General features: G+C 32.3%; 1 protein-coding gene across 1 annotated transcript in view; it reads left to right on the top strand.

Annotated features, from left to right (window-relative positions):
• Positions 1-18,935, top strand: part of LOC129231197 (N-acetylneuraminate 9-O-acetyltransferase-like) — a 68,755-nt gene that overhangs the window by 35,746 nt on the left and 14,074 nt on the right. Inside the window, exons 8-13 of the mRNA XM_054865445.1 lie at positions 1,355-1,439; positions 2,508-2,616; positions 2,779-2,868; positions 7,567-7,686; positions 12,441-12,597; positions 13,512-13,591. Of these exons, the coding sequence (XP_054721420.1) occupies positions 1,355-1,439; positions 2,508-2,616; positions 2,779-2,868; positions 7,567-7,686; positions 12,441-12,597; positions 13,512-13,591 (641 nt within the window). The remainder of the gene's footprint in view (positions 1-1,354; positions 1,440-2,507; positions 2,617-2,778; positions 2,869-7,566; positions 7,687-12,440; positions 12,598-13,511; positions 13,592-18,935) is intronic.

The following is an 18,935-nucleotide window of genomic DNA, read 5'->3' as shown; positions in this document are numbered from 1 at the left end:
ATGTAGGGAACAGAGGGTCAAAATGACCTCTGCTGTATTTCTATGTATACGAAGACTGCCATAATTCTAGTCTTTTAAATGGATAAGGTGAAGGATAAGTGACTCTTTCATGCAGTTTGGTGCAATTGTATCTGATATGGAGCCATTCATTAATTACTTTAAGATGATTTTGGCAATTTTGGACCCCTACCCCCATGTAAGGTTACGTAAGATTTTCAAACCCCTCTCCCCTATTCTTATGTAAGATTCCATTTCGCTTTTCAAAGTAATAAAATGTTGTTACAAAGGGATCAATTACACTATTAGTTTTTCAACAACTAAGTTATATTATTTTATTCCTGTCAACTACATATTACCATTACATTATTAGATAAATATCTAGTCTTTGGAATACCTTTTAGCAGTAGTTAAAAGTAAGTTTTTAAATAATTTTTAACATAAATCAGTAAAACAATCTACAAACCAATAAAATGTTTTAAATAATGTTCAACTAGTTTTTAATTAATTTCAGAGAAAATAAATTAAAACAGTTGAAACGAGATCAATTCAGATCATCTAGACTGAATGTTTTTTGGATTTTTTTTTTTTTTTGTATATGATGCAATATTAATTAAAAATAAAACATGCCATACATACATGAAACACATCGCCAGCTCAGTCATTTCCAGCCGAGGACTGCAGTTTTGTGCTTATTAGCACTCATCAGCCCTGCAGAGGAAAGTGACTGAGCTGGAGATGGAAAAGCCTCTTAAGGAAGCCAAGAGTGCCAAACAAACTGGTAGCTAATATAGAATTAGCGCAGATCAGACGAGTGATCGAAGCAATGGTTCGGTTCAACTCATAGATTGAAGGCAAGAAGAATAATTTCCTATGCCGGGCTGATGAGTGCTAATAAGCACGAAACTGCAGTCCTCGGCTGGAAATGACTGAGCTGGCGGTGTGTTTCATGTATTTCTGCTTTAGCCCTGGCTACTGGGCGGCAATTTACTGAATGTACCATGCCATACATAGTTATTTTGTTACATTTTGCATCTTTTTCATTTCCATCTTTTATGTGTGTTTTAATTTTTTTTCATTGCCAAAAAAAAAAGTTTAAATAAGCATATCATACATCCAAGCAACATCATGTGTAGAAGTTTAAGGTCTTGCAAAACATTTGAAATGAAATCAGTGTGCAAATGAACCAAATTTATCAACTTCGGTTGCATTTAATTTATTCAAGGAATGATGATATTTATGCATTTAAGTTTTTTTTCTTTTGATGTAAATCAAAAAATGTGTTTGCATCATAAAGGTCACATATCTGTTTAGACATTTATAATATTATGAAAACCAAATTGATTTGAATTTTCAGGTTGTAAGGATACTTCATTTCATGAGTTGTGCACAGCCCTTTCTCGTCTTGCTATTGTGATGGCATACTTTTTTCTTTGTGATAGGTATGTCTTGCTCTCATTTTGTCTTAAAAAATGTATCATTTGGTTTTGCTATGTGTGTTCATATTTTATTCATTATCTTGAAACTTTACTTTGCAAAATAATAAGGCACATTAGATTTTCTTGCTAACAAATATTGATTATCATGCCAAAAAATGCCTTTAAAAGTTATTGAAAAGTTATTTTAAAAATAACTTTTTGTGTGTGTAAAAGTGTTTGCCTTTTTTCAAAACTTTACACTTGAATGGAGATCATGATCCCCCAAAACCTTTGACTGTATTATCCATTCACATTGTGTTCAAGCAATTTATGAATATAATGTAAACAATTGCAGTAATTTTTTCCATTTGATAAAATTTTTTAAGAGTAAATATTTGAAATACTACTTTTTTCATTGCCGATCAAATTATTTAGCAACGTTTTAGCCCTATTAGGTGCATTATTTTAGTGTTTTTTTTTTTTTTTGACACACAAGCTGTTTCAGAAATTTTTCATACAAAAAATCATGTGTTCATCGTGGGGGGAAAAGGTCATTCCTCAGCATGACCCCCCTCCTCTAAAATGAGTGTCTGTATCCAGAGCTGCATTTAAGCCTAAATCATTATCATCAAATAAGTTTAATAAACTGAAAGTAATTTACAGTACTTAAAAGTATATTAAAGTTTATAAAGTTTTTATCTTAAATGCAGCACAATTGCTTGAATTGCAACTTTAAATATTTGCAGTGGTGTGCCATATTATTTGACATACAGCAATAAATATGTTAAAAAGTTCAGGAAACTAATCTCATGAAACTAATGGCTACATTTTCTCATTAAATTCCAGTGTGGCACTGTAAGTGATTGCCGAAAACATTTTAAAGAATTGTATACACTGCCACTTTAAATTGATTAAGTATGTTTCATTTTATGCACCATGTTTACAAAATTAATAATTAAATGATTGAATACTACAAACCCAGTCATATTAGTATTTTTAGAAATATAAATATAATATGGCATTAATGATATGATATACCAAAAAAAAGTTTTCTTAGCTGTAGTTTTAAAATGTGCTTTTTTTTTCTTTTAGGACAAATTTCTTTATGAAGGAAAACAAGTACTTTACATACACAAATTTTTTCCTACCCTTGGGATATCTTTTTGCTTTGGGATTATTTTTTACAGAAGAAAGCCAATTTGTAAGATTTATTATCATTATAATATCCTTTTTTAAGATGATTGCTTGACTATGTTAATACCAGTATATAGCATTCTTTTATCTTGTAAAATTACTTTTAAAGTAGTTCAGATTTTTCCTTTGAATGCATAGTTGTACTGAGCTGCAAATTTTGCTTTTTTAGACTCAAGTCTTACATAGAGATCAAACTAATGAATGGAAAGGTTGGATGCAACTTGTTATACTGGTTTATCATCTGACTGGTGCCAGTAGGGTATGTGCTCAATGACATTTTTGTAGCTTCGTAATATTTTATAAGCAATTAGTGTTTAATGTCATATTTTGAAAATTTCTTCTTTAACTAATAAACAAAACTGCTGTCAAACAAAAACTATTGTTTGAAATTTTTACTCCCAGTTCTTTTTTGTTTATATGAGCTTGTCTTTTCCTGAGCATTAATTTTATAAAAGTATAAAAATAAAATTTGTAATTAATACATAAAGGGTGTCCCAAAATTAATGCAAGATTTGAATTAGCCCCCATTTTTGTAATAAATGGGGGCAACCCTGAAAAAAGAACAATTTGACAGCTGAGAATTTAGGGTAATCAAAAATGGAGTATCATACGATACAATAACGCGCTTTCATTATTGAACAATTGTTTCAAAAATAATGAAAGTTGAGGCTGGTCAAGCAGTTACTGTTATTGGCACTCGGTATCGCAACACGGTAATGCACGGATGGTTGTGGGCTTGTTGACATAGACCTTTGAATTCAAATAACCCCATAAGAAGAAATTTAAAAATGTTAAATCACACGATCTAGGGTGCCAATTCTGATGACCGAAATGAGAGAGTATGCGACTAGGAAATGCCTTATGCAGTAATTGAAATGTTTCACTCTCTAGCTGTATGGTACAATAACACCCCATTTTTACTAACCCTAAACTCTCAGCTGTCAAATTGTTCTTTTTTCATGGCTGCCAACAATTTATGGAAAAAATGGTGGCAAATTCAAATCTTGCGTTAATTTTGGGACACCCTTTATATACAGGTGATTATCGAAATAATAGAAACACTTAAGGAACAATATAGGGAATTCTTTATTAGTATGGTGTCGGACCACTTTCGGCATGAAATACAGCTTGGATTCGCTGAGGAAGCGATTCACACAAGTGCTGAATGATGTTTAACGGAATTACATACCATTTTTGTCAGACCAGGGGTGCCCACTTCAATAAGAGCAAGGGTCTAAGAGCAAGCTCCCTAAAAATTGCAAAGACCCCCACGAAAGCAAGAGCCCCCCTGTACAAAAGAGAAAACCACACCCCTAAAATTTTCAATGGTGCAGTCCTGCGCAATGACCCCCCATCCCCCCCTATGTGGGCACCCCTGCATCAGACCAGTATTACTCTCTTCCACTTATCAACCAACTAGGATTTGTGAGTGTGTTCTCAATGTAGACGAGGTTTAGCATTAACATCTGTAACAAGTGGCTTTGGAATCGCTACTCTGCCATAAATGTTTTGTTTATGAAGGTGCCTTTTGACTGTAATCACTGACAGTGGTGATTGCTAATGTTATTCGCTTTTTAGACATTACAATCCGCTTCAATACCCGTTGATCTCTTTCACTGAGCTTCTCTTTCCGCCCACTATTTTGCTTTGTCGAGCTTGTCTTACCATGCTGTGTGTATGCTGTCATGGCTTAAGACATTGTACCTCTAGAAATGCCAAAAAGTTGAGATGTTTCAGTTTCACTTGCTCCAGTAAGACGCGCTCCAACAGTTTGGCCTCTTTGAAAATTTGAGTGGTCCAACATTTCACGTTCTTGAAAAGAATTCAAGGCTTCTAGAACTTCAGTTAAGCTATCATATACTACCAGAATATATACATTGCTGTTTATAAAAACCTGTTACCTATTTTTATTCTTTAATGCTTACAAATCACATTAAAAAATGTCACTTTTATTCCCAGGTGTTTCTATTATTTTGGTAACAACCAGTATATGTGCAACCCAAATTCAAAATAATAGAGTACTTTTCACTTTTCTGGAAAAAGCTTATTCTAACCAAATGTAAGTGAAAAGTAGGTATTTAAATAAACATACTGACTTTTTCAGACTATAAAGTACACATGTATCGAAAAATTAAAAAAGCAGGAAATTAAAGGGGGAAAAATTCAAACAAACGCGTATCAACATTTTCTCGCATCATTTTTTATTTTTTACAAACATTGTATCTCTAATCCTTCAGACATGGATTCCAACAACTGTTTACATTCATCACCACTGATACTTTTCCATACCCTTTTCAATGCAACATTGAGTTTGATTTTTTTGGTAGGTACTAGGCTTTTAATCTTTTTCTTTAGACTTGACAATGCTATAAAATTCTCAACGGTATTGAGATGAGAATTTCTTACACAAATTTAAATACAATTATGACAACCAACAACTGGCTCTGGGCCCAGCTAGACTGGTCCTAGTCGGTTCATTAGTTCCTAATGAAGATCAATAGCCCTCTTAAAGCTATCTGTCCCCTTGCTCATTACAGCCTCTTCATGTAAGCTGTTCCCAGTACCCACAACCTTAGTGAAGTAGTCATTTTTCCTAATTTCCAGGTTATCCTGAGATTTAATAGCTTAAAAATATGAACCATTGTCCTTCATTCTTTGCAAATATTTAACAAATTTACATCTTTCATTTTGATAAATTTAAACTACTGAATCATTTCTCCTCTGGATTCTCCTTTGCTCCTGGCTATGCATATTAAGCCCTTTAAGTCAGGTATCATACTCTATATCTATAAGTCTCCTTACTAGCCTAGTAGAACTTTGAATCCTTCTCAATGAAGAAATATCTTTCTTGAGATAAGGAGATCAAAACTGAACAGCATACTCCAAATCAGGTCTTACGAAACATCTATATGAAGGCAGAAAAACCTTCTTACATTTGTTTGGAATAGATCTATTGATAAACCCAAGCATTCTATTGACTTTTTTACTTGCATTTCAGCACTGTTGATTAAACTTGAAGTCCTTATTTATTAAGACAACCAGATCAATGATATTTTCTGCCTAACTAATGAATGAACCCTGAAATTAATAACTTTTATGCTTATTCCATGACCTAAATGTAGCACTTGATTACATTAACTGCCCAACAACCAAACATTAACCGCCATACCCCACGTATTTGCCCACTTAGTAATGTGATCTAAATCCTCTTGAAGCTGTTTTACTTATTCTTCATTTTCTACCATTTCCATAACTTTGACATTATCAGCAAAACTATTCTTGTTTCCAGAAATATTTTCATGAATATCATTCATAAAATTAATAAACAAAAGAGATCCTAAAAGTGATTCTTGAGGTACCAAACTTAAAACATCACTTCATTTGGAATAATTGCCCCTTACAGCTATTTTTTTTCCTTCCAGTCAACCAATTTATTTCCCAAAGTAAAATAAAAATTTTCCTTCTATTCCTGTTTTAACTAATTTGCTGAGAAGAGCAACATGTTATACCTTATTGAAAGATTTTTAAATTCAATATAAACATCTACACAATTTTTGTTACCTAAAGCTATTGTAATCATGTCCTAGAAATGCAGTAAGTTAGTTTTACTCGATTTACCATCCTGCAACCTGGGCAACAGACTATTAGTCTCTTAGAAATTCTTAATCTTGATTTTGATCCAAGTTTAAAGAACTTTGCAAGCCGCTGAAGTCACACTTACAGGTTGATAATTTCCTACTTTACCTTTTGAACCTCTTAAGAGCAGCATTATGTTTGCCAGCTTCCAGTCCTCTAGCATTGTCACCTGAGTTTGCTTGGCTAGTTTAATCCCAAAATCCAGCTTTCTGTTCTCCATTCATATACAAATCTATTAAAAGATGTGACGCAAAGCCAAATCTTGTTAAAAAATAAATATGTTGTTTCTGTGCCTCAGAAAAGAGTATCATGCACTAGTATATCTTCATAAACTACAGAATAAACATTGTTGTAAGATACATAATTGCTCAATTTCAGCAGCTCTTGCGCATCCCCATAACATATAGAATGTTGCAAATATGACAAGTGTCTTACGCAAGTAATTTCAAGCGTTTCACTTTTTAAACACCATACTAGAACACCTCTTTTGTCAACTAATATTTGAAATAAAGATTTATCACTGAATAAAATAGCTTCAGGAGAGTTGTGCATGTCTCTGCTTCGTCTCCATCTTTGGTTCTACTTTGAGAACTCGCAATTGAAACTGAAGTTTATATAATTGTCCAAGTGTAGTTGAGTTGGACACAATAACTACAAATTCTTTGCTACATTTATTGATGTTAGAAGCATTTTCAAAACAATTTTTTTTTTTTTTGGATGATCAATTTTAACTTGCGTTCATCTCTGGCAATTGTTACAAGTTTTCTGCCACATTTATTTTGGATACTTTTTAGTTAGCCAGTTCTTCTATATTTCTTTAAAATCTTCAAAACCATAGATTATAAAACATTCATTTCATTCAAGATGAGCTGGGTTTTTCTTTTCTTCTAACTTTAAACAAAGATTCAATACATAACTTCATTCTTCAGAATTATCACATTGACAACCCATTTTGAGCAAAGTAGGATTTTCCATGCGCTTAGGCTTTATACTTGTATCAACCTATCTGCTTACAAGTACGGAAATATTTTCGCTGCTTTTCAAATTCACAATGTATGAACTGATTATTCTAACTTTTTCATCTATATAAAATGTCAGTTGTATTTTTTCAAAGCGTAAATGACCCTTAAATATGTGCAAAGTTGTTAAAAATTATTTGTCCATTTATGAATAACATGTTTCACTCTTTAAATTTATTTGTATTCATTTTACACGACTCAATGATAAGTTTTGTTCAAAACATTATGATATTCCATTACTATAAATCTGAGTTATATATGTAATACGTACATGTATTGTTATTATTCATATTATTTTATAGATTCTTCCCATTTACATGCATGTGCGTGTATTGGTTACATCTTATCTATTTTTGAGTGGATACGGACATTTCACGTACTTCTACCAATATGGTGATTTTGGTTTCTATAGATTGTGGCAGGTAAAATATGTTTTTGCAGTTGAATACATTTTTTGTCTTGTTTATAGCATTTGCTTCATACAGATCTATATATTTACTAGAATTTATGTGTACATAGATATCTAATCTACACTGTTAATGCTCATTAAAGAATTTGCTACATATGAAAATGTTTTGTATAGTATGGTAATTTAAGTTTTACCAATTCAAATCTACTATGCTCTGTTATTAATATGCTAACACAGAGTTCGTACGCTCCGGGAAAACCTGGAATTGTCAGGGAAAATGACATAGTCAAAAATGTCAGGGAATTTTCCAAATATGGTCCAAAAAATTTTTTTACCCAGGGAGTTATGTTCTATGAGATCTAATCTTCACTTCTATCGATGTTTCTTTGAAAAAATTGTAAAAATTGTGAGGCAAAATAGCGCTGGCAATAAAAAAAAAGTGTCGACCCAAAAAAACTTCCACAGCTGCCATTTTTGACCCTCACTAGTTCCCAAGGAAAACATTCCTCAGGTGAACAGGAATTATGCACTAACTCAACAGGGAAGAAAACAATTTACTGCTTTAGAAGCACAACCTGTAGCTGGAATGAAGGTCGATTGGTGAAATTCGTTTTTTTTTAATTGGAAAGTCTTTTCAACTACATGTGAAATGTAGTCACAGTTTTTGTCATTCCTAAGATGGAAGTAGACACGATCCTTAAATGCCTAAGTTTCCAAAAATGAAGCAGAATTGGATGTTTTCTTTAATTGCAAACTAATAAAAATTTCACAAAATGTTCTGAAAGTAGTTTTATTATTATGATTTTAAATAACTTTCTTGAGAAATGAAAAATTTTGTTCTTTAAAACTTAATTTTATCCTTATTGCTTTGGATGCAAATGTGATAAAACTTTCCAACTGAATTGTAGTTTTATGAAGATTTATTAATTTTTAATTGTTTTAATGCGACAAATTCAAAAAAATATTTCTTATTTTTAGGCGTGGCCGCCATATTTGGTCATTCCCAAGATGGAAGTACATAAGGCTTTTTAAGTGAATAAGTTCCCAAAAATTTCATTGGATGTTAATTGCAATGCAAACTATTAAAAACTACTCAAAATGTGCCTTTTTTTCCGGATTGTCCGCAGTTATTTTCTGGAAAAATGTAAAATTTAATTTTCAGAAATTTTTTTATTCTAATTGATTTAAACGTGTATGTGCTAAAAAGTGACTTTTTGGTCTTAAAAGATTATTGGCATTGGCCTATAATCGGCAGATGTTGATTTTTGTTACTATGCATTATATGGTATGCTGATCGATGCTACAAGTTAATCCTCTTTATACTGAAATTTAGCTTTGTATTTTGCTCAATATATTTTGTGTTATGTACTAATAAGAAAATATAAAGAAGTTTTGTAAACCAAAAGCAGATGCTAAAAGATTGCTGTGCGACTACAGCAAAACACTATAATATTACGCATGACACGTGACATTGAGAAAACGCTAAAATAAGTTGAAACTACTCTGTTTTCAACAAGTAGTAAATGACGAAAAAGTTTCAGTTCTTCCGCTTTGATACTGTAAACAATTTTAATTATTTTTAAAATATTGCTATTTAAATTTTATTTCGAATGAAGCAAGTAATCTGGATTTTTCTAAAAAGCAACCTGAAAAACCTGGAAAAGTCAGGGATTTTTTTTAGCCACAAGTGTATGAACATAAAAGTTTCCCTTAAGTGTCCAAACAGGAAACTGCTTATTCAGAGAATTTTCTTTAAAATTATTTTAGTGAGGCCAGGGCACATTTGTACGTGGATTACATTGGTACAATGCATATATTTTTAGTTGAATTATTTTTTTTTTTTTTTTCAATTTTCATTTGAATTTCATTTTTATTATTATTTTTTTTTTCATTTTTCATTTTTTTCATTTTGCCAGCAGTGTAAACTTTCTTCAAGTGAAAGTTTTTCTGAGATTGGATTTGCAATTGTTTGAAAATATAACTAAAACTGTTTTACTGTAATTGTATATTATTTTAGAATTCTTTGTGTTACTTTATACTCAAAATTACTTTTCATAGCACTTTGGGTTATCAAGTAGTAGTTAAGTTATCTCGTTGTAGTATAATGTATCATTTAGGTAATGTGTTATAACATAGATTAGTAAAAATAGATTAGTAATAAGGTTAGTTTGTTTTTGAAGTCTTGAACCACTGTGTGAACAACAAACGTCAGCCTTGACACTTAACTGCTGTAGGAGAGTTTGGTTTAGTCCTATTTGTGCAAATTAGTAAATATATCCAGTGGAGGATCTAGAATTGGAACAAAGGGGGCTAACTTAGATCCAGGTGGACAGTCAGTTTTAGAGGGTCTTTTTCTCTGTTTCTGTGGGGACTCTCAACCTGGGGGGGGAGGGGGAAAGCCATTGCTCTTACAGGAACAGACATCTCTGTTCAAACAATATGAAATTTTTCTCTACAAGGCGACCCTCATCCCTCTCCCAAAGGGGTTAGGACTACATGTATTAGGTTTTTTTATTTTTGAAATTAACTATATAGTATACTGAATAATGTAAATACTTGCACAAACATTTGGATATTGAAATTTTTGAGACTCATACTATCTTTGATAGTAATGTAAGGAAAAAAGTGAGTGTTTGGAGATCTTTTCCAGAATATTTACCAAAATCGATTTCTTTAAAATTCTTTTTCCAGTCTCTTGGACAATGCTAGAAGAGGCCTCAGGGTTCGAGGGCTGTCTTCCGAAAATTTTTGGCATTGAAGTTCAGAAAATATAATTTTAGGCTATATAATGATGGAATGGGTTGTCTCCCAAGGAATGTTTGAAGCATGAAGGCCTAAAATTGCACCTTTCTTTAGTCACGTTAGCATTATGCTGTACAAGTTTTATCTGCTTATTCAAATTTTAAGAGGGTGCTCAATGACCCCTTAATTTAACATTGGCCATAGTATAGAAAATGGTACTAGTTTAGAAATGTTTAATTTCCCCAGCTGTTTTTCTTTTTTTTTTTTTTTTTTTGTAAAAAATAGTCGGACCTCGATTTAACGAAATCATAGGGACCGAAACTTTTCTACGTTAAATCAAGGTTATTCGTAATATCGGGATGAGAAAAAATTTTGACTTGTCTTACATGATAAGCAACTGCAAAAAAATAGCCATAATTAGAAAGTGTACTCTTTTTATTCAGCATTCCGCTACCCTTTACACACTAGTTAATTTGAAATTGTAATGTACTGAGTAATAGGTGTTTGACAATTTTCTTGATAGTTCACTCTAAACAGTTCTCTTTCAATCCTATGGGAAGAGAAAAATACTGTGCCATTTACAGCCTGCTGCATGAGATATGATTTTAGTTTCCAGGCCATGTAAAGCATTAGAAAAAGTAACAGGGAAGTTTCATCTTCACTTTCTGCATTATAATCGCTATTCATTGGTTGCTCCCCCCCCCACCCCCCGCCCGCCAAAATTTGCTCATTCCGGAAAAAAGTCTTTTTTGCTTCAGACAAGATAGATATATCATTTGGAAAACAATCCAGCATTTCTAAACTCAAATTAACAAAAAGAAATTTTTTTTCAGCTGTTAAAATAATTCGTTAATTTGGGATTTGTTATTTGCTTAATCGCAAAATTCATTAAATAGAGGCTTGTTAAATTGGGGTCTGACTGTAATTATTTTAATGCAATGTATATGCATATTACTAGTGTATATTAACATATATAGCAATGTTTTTTCAGTTCTATGTATTTTTAAACCCACCTCCTCATATGTATTAAGTTTGGGGGAGGGGGTTGAATACCCTCTTTCAGTTGAAATAGGAAGCTAAGATTCTTCTAGTAGATTACTATCCACAAGTCTAAAAATATTGAGGCAAGGATGCCCATGTGCAAAATTTTAAGGGAGGGGGGCCTCAGATATTTCCCCCATGGTTTAGCAGGATATTTTCCTCATAGAAACTGATTTCAGTACAGATTAGAGTTATTAAAATTTTATTTTTTAAATACCTTATTCATTAATGGCTGGAGAAGAAATTTTTTTACATTTTTGCAAAGAAAAAGGTACTAAAAGCAATATAGTTCTAATTTCTAAGGGGGGGGGGGGCTTGAGCCCCCACTTGCCCCCTATATGAGCGCCCTTGTATTGAGGAGTGTCCAGTTATCTAGAAGAAACTTTTTTTTTTAACATGTAACCACCCAATTGTACAGGCTATCTAGTATTGTAATATTTTCTTAAAAAAACAGTGTGGTCACTCTATACTTGTTCAATATTCTCTACTAAATAAATAAGGGGAAAATTAGTTCAAAGTTCCTATCAGAATAAAAATCACAGCTCCTGAACAAGGTCAACTGTAGCTCAAATTCCTATTTGAATAAGTATAACTGTTGGTGAAAATACCCATTAGAATACGGTAAAAAGTCACTTAGAATCAAATTAAAATTGTGCCTTTATTTACCATATGGCAAGCCAGGAATGCACATGTCACTAAAGGGTAAAAAAGAAAATACTCATAATTAAGGGGAGAAAAATAAACCTTGAATTTTAAAATACGAAAGCAAACAATGTTTTATTATCAATGTCTTTTTTTTTTGGGGGGGGGGATTTAATTACTGTGAATTTTGCAATTTAAATTTATCACCAACTTGGCTATTGTAAAAGATACTTTGTTTAATTCCTTAAAGATAAATATGCCTATTTTTTAAACTATCATTCTTATATTGTTTACCATAAATTTTTCTTCATATACTTTAATGAGAAAATTGTTTCCTTTTAGGTTCTGTTTCGTCTTAATTTTCTGGTGGTTGTTCTCTGCCTTTGTATGAACCGTCCATATCAGTTTTATTACTTTGTGCCTTTAGTGTCATTTTGGTTTGCTGTTATTTTTATTACTCTGAAATCTGTACCACAAGTGACAGCTTCTTCAGCTGAAGGTTCACATTTTAATTATTCTAGTTTTTTTTTGTTTTTTTTAAATATATAAACCAAAACTGAGTTATGCCTAAAAGCTGCTGAGTGCCCTTTTATTTTTACCTTCATTCATATATTTATTGGCGCTAGTACATAAATTAAGAATTAAGCTGTTTGAACTTCACAATACTGTTCAGAACTCATTTAAGTTTTCCAGAAAAAGTTCCTGTCTTTGTTAGCTACTCTTTTAAAGAGGCCCTTAAATTATGATGCCATGTTTGGCTTTATGTCTGTCATCTTCAATTTTTTAATTATTAATATCAGAGTCCAACAAACTAAATTCTTAGGAGCCTGGAAAAATGTTTAGATGGCACTTATGAAAAATTATTTTTCAGTTTATCGCTTTTAGAATTTTTTTTTGTATGATATAGCTGGTTCATGCATCTTTTTTTGATGAACTGCTTAACTTTTCAATGAGAAAAAAAAATTAATAATTGAATGAAAACGTAAGAAAAACTGAAGAAGAAATATTCTTACCTTGAAATATTTGAAAGATATATTTCGTCTGAAATCTTTAATTCAATTAAAAAAAAAAAAAAAAAAATCTAATGCTTTGAAGAAATGTTTCTTGCTCAGTTAAGAATGCTTGGATAGGTATTAGATACTGCAGCTGTATACAGATAAATACATTTTGATTTTCTTGTAAATCAACTAATTTCTGTGCTTAATTAGTCACTGAATTAATAAATTCTTCAATTCAAAATTAAACTTCAAAGTATTAACTTACTAAACTTTAATACTTGAATTTTCATGTATGTTAGATGTTAATAATATGTTGTTCAGCAAAAAACTAAAAAATGTTGATGATTGAAATCTAAATATTTACAAGTTTTTATTTGAGTTTATTTTAATGTATCGTTTTTTTTTCTTATTTTAGCAAATCCATTACTGTATTTTTATGTAACTTTGAAGTTTGTTGGGCTTTTTGGAGTTGTTACAGTTTTATATATGTCTGAAGTGAGTAGCATTTTTTAAAAACTTTTTCAGTTATTTATTATGTCCTGTAATATTGCATGTCATTTTATTTTACATTCAAGTGTTGCTTTGGAAATTAATCACAAATGGCAACAACATTCAGTTATTAATTTGATTTTTTTTTTTTTTTTGCCATAATTTATGTATTGTAGTTAAAGAGGAAAGTTATTCGCAATTCTTTTTTCTTTACCTGTCTGTTATTCCTGTTTTCCATCTGGAAAATGGGGAAAAGTAAGAAAATTTCAATTTTTCTTTAAAACCTGGAAAAGAAATTACCAGTTTTACGAAGAAGAAAAAGTAATTCAGTCTGAATCACCAAAGACATGATGTCAGGGTTTTTTTTAAATGCCAAAATTGTAAGGGTGATTGCAGGTTTTTTACTCTGCTTCTGGATAAAATGACATCTTATTACATAGGTTGCCTACATGCCAATTTTCTTCATTTTTGTTGGAGCCTTCTACTTTTCTGTTGAAAGTCCCACTTTTGTTTTTCTCATTTTATTTCTTAATAAATTTCAGAATTTAAAAAATTCTCAATTTTTTTAAAATTTAGTCTTAATAAACCTCATTTAAAAAAAAAAAAAAAAATGTAGCTTAATGTTTTTATATTTGAGTAAAAGTTTTGCCGACCAATCTTGTTGCAGTGAGTGATAGTGGAATTTCGCAGTTGATCTGCAAAGTAGGTAAAAAAGCTCACTAGTGTGTTCAATAGCTTAAAAAAATCCAATAACAGTTGCATGTACATTTAAACTCTAGCTAAAAACAATTACAGTCTATGTAAAAAATGCATGCAAAAGTTTTAAAAATAACTGCTCATTATTGCAAACCAATTGACATACATTGCAAATTGTACCAACAGAACAAGTTATGTTACACCAAGAACGTGTACAGACGGGGTGTGATTTTTTCAAACAAAGCTTGTCTGGTAGGGTGGGTTGAAAAACGCTTTTATTTTCTAATCAGTTTCTAATAGCGCAGAAAATTTGAGTATTAGCATCCTAATAATGGGAAAAATAATTAAAAAAATTATCAGTTATTTTTGAAATCGGGCAAAAGCCCTCAAGTTTAGAAAAAATAGAAAAATTTCTGCAATTTTTAAACATGCATATTTTTTTCATAAAATAATTTACTTTATTTTTTAATATTAAAAAAATATACTTTAGTTACTGAAATGTACAGAAAAACTTGGGAGCACATTATCGATCATTTAAATTCGCGCAGAAAGCCTTAAAAAACCATTATTAAAGTAAAGGTCATATTATTTCAACAAGTCTTAAGCTGACATAAAGCTATAAAAGTATACTATAAAACATTCGTTATAATGTTTTACATACAATTTCTCTTGTGCTAAAATGACTCAGAACTCACCACGTGCAGGCCATCATTTCAAATTTTTTCAGAAGGGGGGGGGGGGAGGTGCAAATTCAGTGGAAGTTTCAACGGAAAACATCATAAATCACGCCCACCCAAATAAATGCATTTATTTCTCAAAGCCGTGTGCTGTTGGAGGGGACAATGAACCCCCCTGACCCCCCCTAATTGACGGACCTAATCACATGGCAGTGGCAGCAAGTTGTGTCCCACTCCTCACCCAACCCAATCAATCAACCAATTTGGATGTGATTCATTATGCTTAAGTTCTTTGAATTCTGAATTCGTATCGAATGTTCTTGATCTGATTGTTTTTTCTATAAAACTTTCTTGATTTTCATGCTTGCGAAAATTTTCATCGGCCTCTGTCACAAGTTTTGCTCAGCTCTACCGATTGAGTGTGTTATCAAATATTCAAGTTATGGCAGGGCTTTAGGTTTCAAGTTAGGTTTAGGTTAGTAGTAAATATCCGTTTTAATGCTTTACTTTCTTTTCCATTGTGTTAAAATGACTCAGGACTCCCCACCTCAAGGTAGCAGCAAGTCAAGTTCTCACCCCCCCCCCTCCTCACCGCACCTTACCCAATTTGTGTGTGATTTTTCTGTTGAATTTTTTTAAGTTCTGATTTAGTATCAATTTTTCATCAAAGATCTTGATCTGAATGTTGTCTACTTAAAAAAAACATCTGGGTTTACATGCCCGCAAACTTTTCCACCAGTCTCTCACAAGTTTTACACATCTCTCTACTGACTGAGTATGGCACAGAAATTTCACCTTTTCGTTGAAATTTCCACATCCCGACCACAGAAACATTTCAACAAGCTTTCCAGAATTAACTTTTAAGAATCCCAGACCTCTCATTTATTTCCGACGGTTAATTTTGCTAACTGGGTGTTAGATTTGATGTTTCCCAAATTATTCCAACAAGCGTAATGCAGATACTGGAAAAATGATAGTACAAACCTACGCTCCTGTTTGGTTTGATATTAAGATGCATTACACCATGAAATACGGTCTGAAGCCTATACTAAAGGTCATTCAAACAACTAAACACTTACCGAATAACATTAAAAGAAATCCTTAACCCCGTGATTCATAGAAACTCGTTCTTTTGTCATCCAGAGAATATGATGTGGCAATGATACTGGACTACGCACAGCACATTCGAGAATTAGGCTACAGGAGAATATACTAAAAGTCTGAAATGAGCCGCCAGTTGTACGTCATGTTAGATTCTTCAAGCTTTCATTAACTAATTTTCAAGCCACAGATTATCCTGAACTTATTGATCGGCTCAAGTGTAAGCTGATGCAACTACCATTGTTGTATAATATGGCAATAGAAGACTTTGAACTTCATTGGAAGTCAAAGCCCTGCTATAACTTGAATATTTGACATTGAATATTTTGATGTTGATAGATTGGGTAGGGTGATTGAGTTGGACTCGACTTGCTGCCGCCGCCACCTGAATAGGATCGTCATTTAGGGGGTCGGGGGGGGGGGGGGTCCATTGCCCACTGAAGAGAAAATTCCGAGAAATCCCCTCCGATTCATTTTTTGAGAAAAAAATGAATTTACATTTGGGTGAGCATGATTTTTGATATTTTCCTGTTGAAACTTCCATTGAATTTGCCCTTTCGACCCCTCCCCCCCAAATTGGAAAAATTTGAAATAACTGGCCTGCACGTGGTGAGTCCTGGGTCATTTCAGCACAAGAGAAATGTATAAAACATTAAAACGGATATTTAATAGCATATTTTTATAGCTTTATGTTAGCTTAAGAATTTTTGAAATACTATAACTTTTTTTTTTGCAGTAAGTTACAATCCTATAGCCGGGGCTAAGGCAGAAATACATGAAATACACTGCCAACTCAGTCATTCCTTTAACCGTTTAACCGCCGAACTATTGACGGATGATCAAATTTGAGTAATATTTTGAAATTATGTCTATTTATGTCTAGTAAATACGGAAATCAAATAAAATTTCCAGAAAAAAATTTTTTACTATGATTTTCAGTGTGTTCCATTTTTGGAACATTGGCGTTTTGCATGAAGTTTTTTTTTTTCAGAGAATTTTTTTAAACTAAGAGGTTTTGAATGCGGTTTTTATCTTAGCATACTTTATTGCGGAAAAAATAATATTTTAAATTGCATTTGTGTACATATCAGAATTCAGAAAATCCAATACTGAAATATCTAATGCCCATCATATGAAAGGAAGCGTTGCTGGTGAAGTCGTTTGTCGCAATGGAAACATTTCTTAGTCGTATTTTTTTGCACACCGCGCAACGTCCTTGGGATGCAGATACAATATAATGTCCGTCAGACATTCTTGACCGTTTATGTAAATGACAACGAGGCCCTGGAGGACTTTCCACTCGTACTTTTCTTCTTAGGAGGTGAGTTGTTATTTCTCTTCGGAACTCTAAATGCTTCATCTTGACTTCGTGTAAATCACAATGAAGTAACCAACTAGCTACAACTGAAATATTCAGCGCATTACTAAAAAGATTTCACCACCATTTTTTACTCCTCAAATGAGGTCTGTAGCTCCCTAAAAGTTTATCCAAGACTTCCACACCCCCCATTCCTTCATTGTATCTCTTGATAAGATGAGGTTGTGGCACATCTATCTTGCATTTCTGCGCATTTGAGTAACATTTTACAGATGCAAGTGGCTCATGTGTATAACAATTAGATGCTACTGTAACCACTGCATTATCTTTCCAGCTGCACATGTACACTGATCCATCAGATCGATAGTCAAAATTTCCGCGATCTTCTTTAGAAAGGGCTTTTTTGGATTTCCGTGGACAATGGCCAGTTCGGTTTTCACGAATTGTTCCTGTTGCTCCTACACTTTTTTTTTGATAGCTGAGAAATTAAGTCATATGATGTAAAAAAGTTATCAAAGTATACTTCATGCTTAGACGTGTCAGTCAAAACTGATAATAGATCATTTAGATGTATCTTCTGCACTGCTCCAATACATATCTTCAGAAGGAACAGAATGGTACCCACTCAATAGCAACAAACCAAAAAATTGTAGGATTTCATCTCTGTCAACATCTATTCTTCCTCAGTGATATTGACTAGTTCATCAGGGGGTAATTGGCATATATCTACATCTGACAAATCCGAATCTGACAATGTCTCTAAATAAGCCACAGCTTGTTCTACAGTAAGAAATCTTGTAGACATTTTTTAACATTTTTGAACAGTTGGTATACGTCAAACAGAATTTCGTTTCGCCCGAAAACAAAGCTAGCGAATTATTGAACTGCATTTAAAATATGAAGAATAAAACTCTCACTAATATTATTTTTTATTATTACGTGACAATGCAGCTGTCCGAGCAGGTGTGGATTCAGAGCCATATAGTCCGTCAAACAGAAGACTGTTATTATTTTCTTTGCTAGCGAAACGTCAAATCCTTTCAAAATATAAACTTACTTGGTTTTGCCAACATCTACATCAGAGTACATTCAAAATGAGAAAAAAAAAAAGAAACATATATTACGAAAAATGAAATTTCCCCTTGGAAGTCGAACGATTTACTTCTTGGAAATTTGACTCCCTAAAAGCGCCAATGTTCCAAAATTGGAACATGCTATTTTGAAGGGGTACACCTTTCGGAAATATCATTGTACATTTCTAGAAGCATTTTAAAATCATACATTGAAGTATTTTTCACAACTATAATAAATATCATCACATTTTCTGAAAAAACCAATTTTTGGTAAATTTTATAAGAAAAAGTTGCAAAAAGCTAAAAAAATACTCATCTTTGAAAAATCGCAACAAACATTTGAAAACATATAAACAATCAAGCAGGAAATCAAAAAATACTTTGAAATAAGACTAAACTGTGTTAAAAAAAACTTGTTTATTTTAACGTTATTTCTTGGGAAAATTTTCACTTAAATATGATGTTCCATTTTTGGAACATTGGCG

Source organism: Uloborus diversus, chromosome 10 (genome assembly GCF_026930045.1).
Source record: "Uloborus diversus isolate 005 chromosome 10, Udiv.v.3.1, whole genome shotgun sequence".
In the NCBI taxonomy this organism is placed as follows: Eukaryota; Metazoa; Arthropoda; class Arachnida; order Araneae; family Uloboridae; genus Uloborus; species Uloborus diversus.
This window is presented reverse-complemented; position numbering and strand designations above follow the sequence as displayed.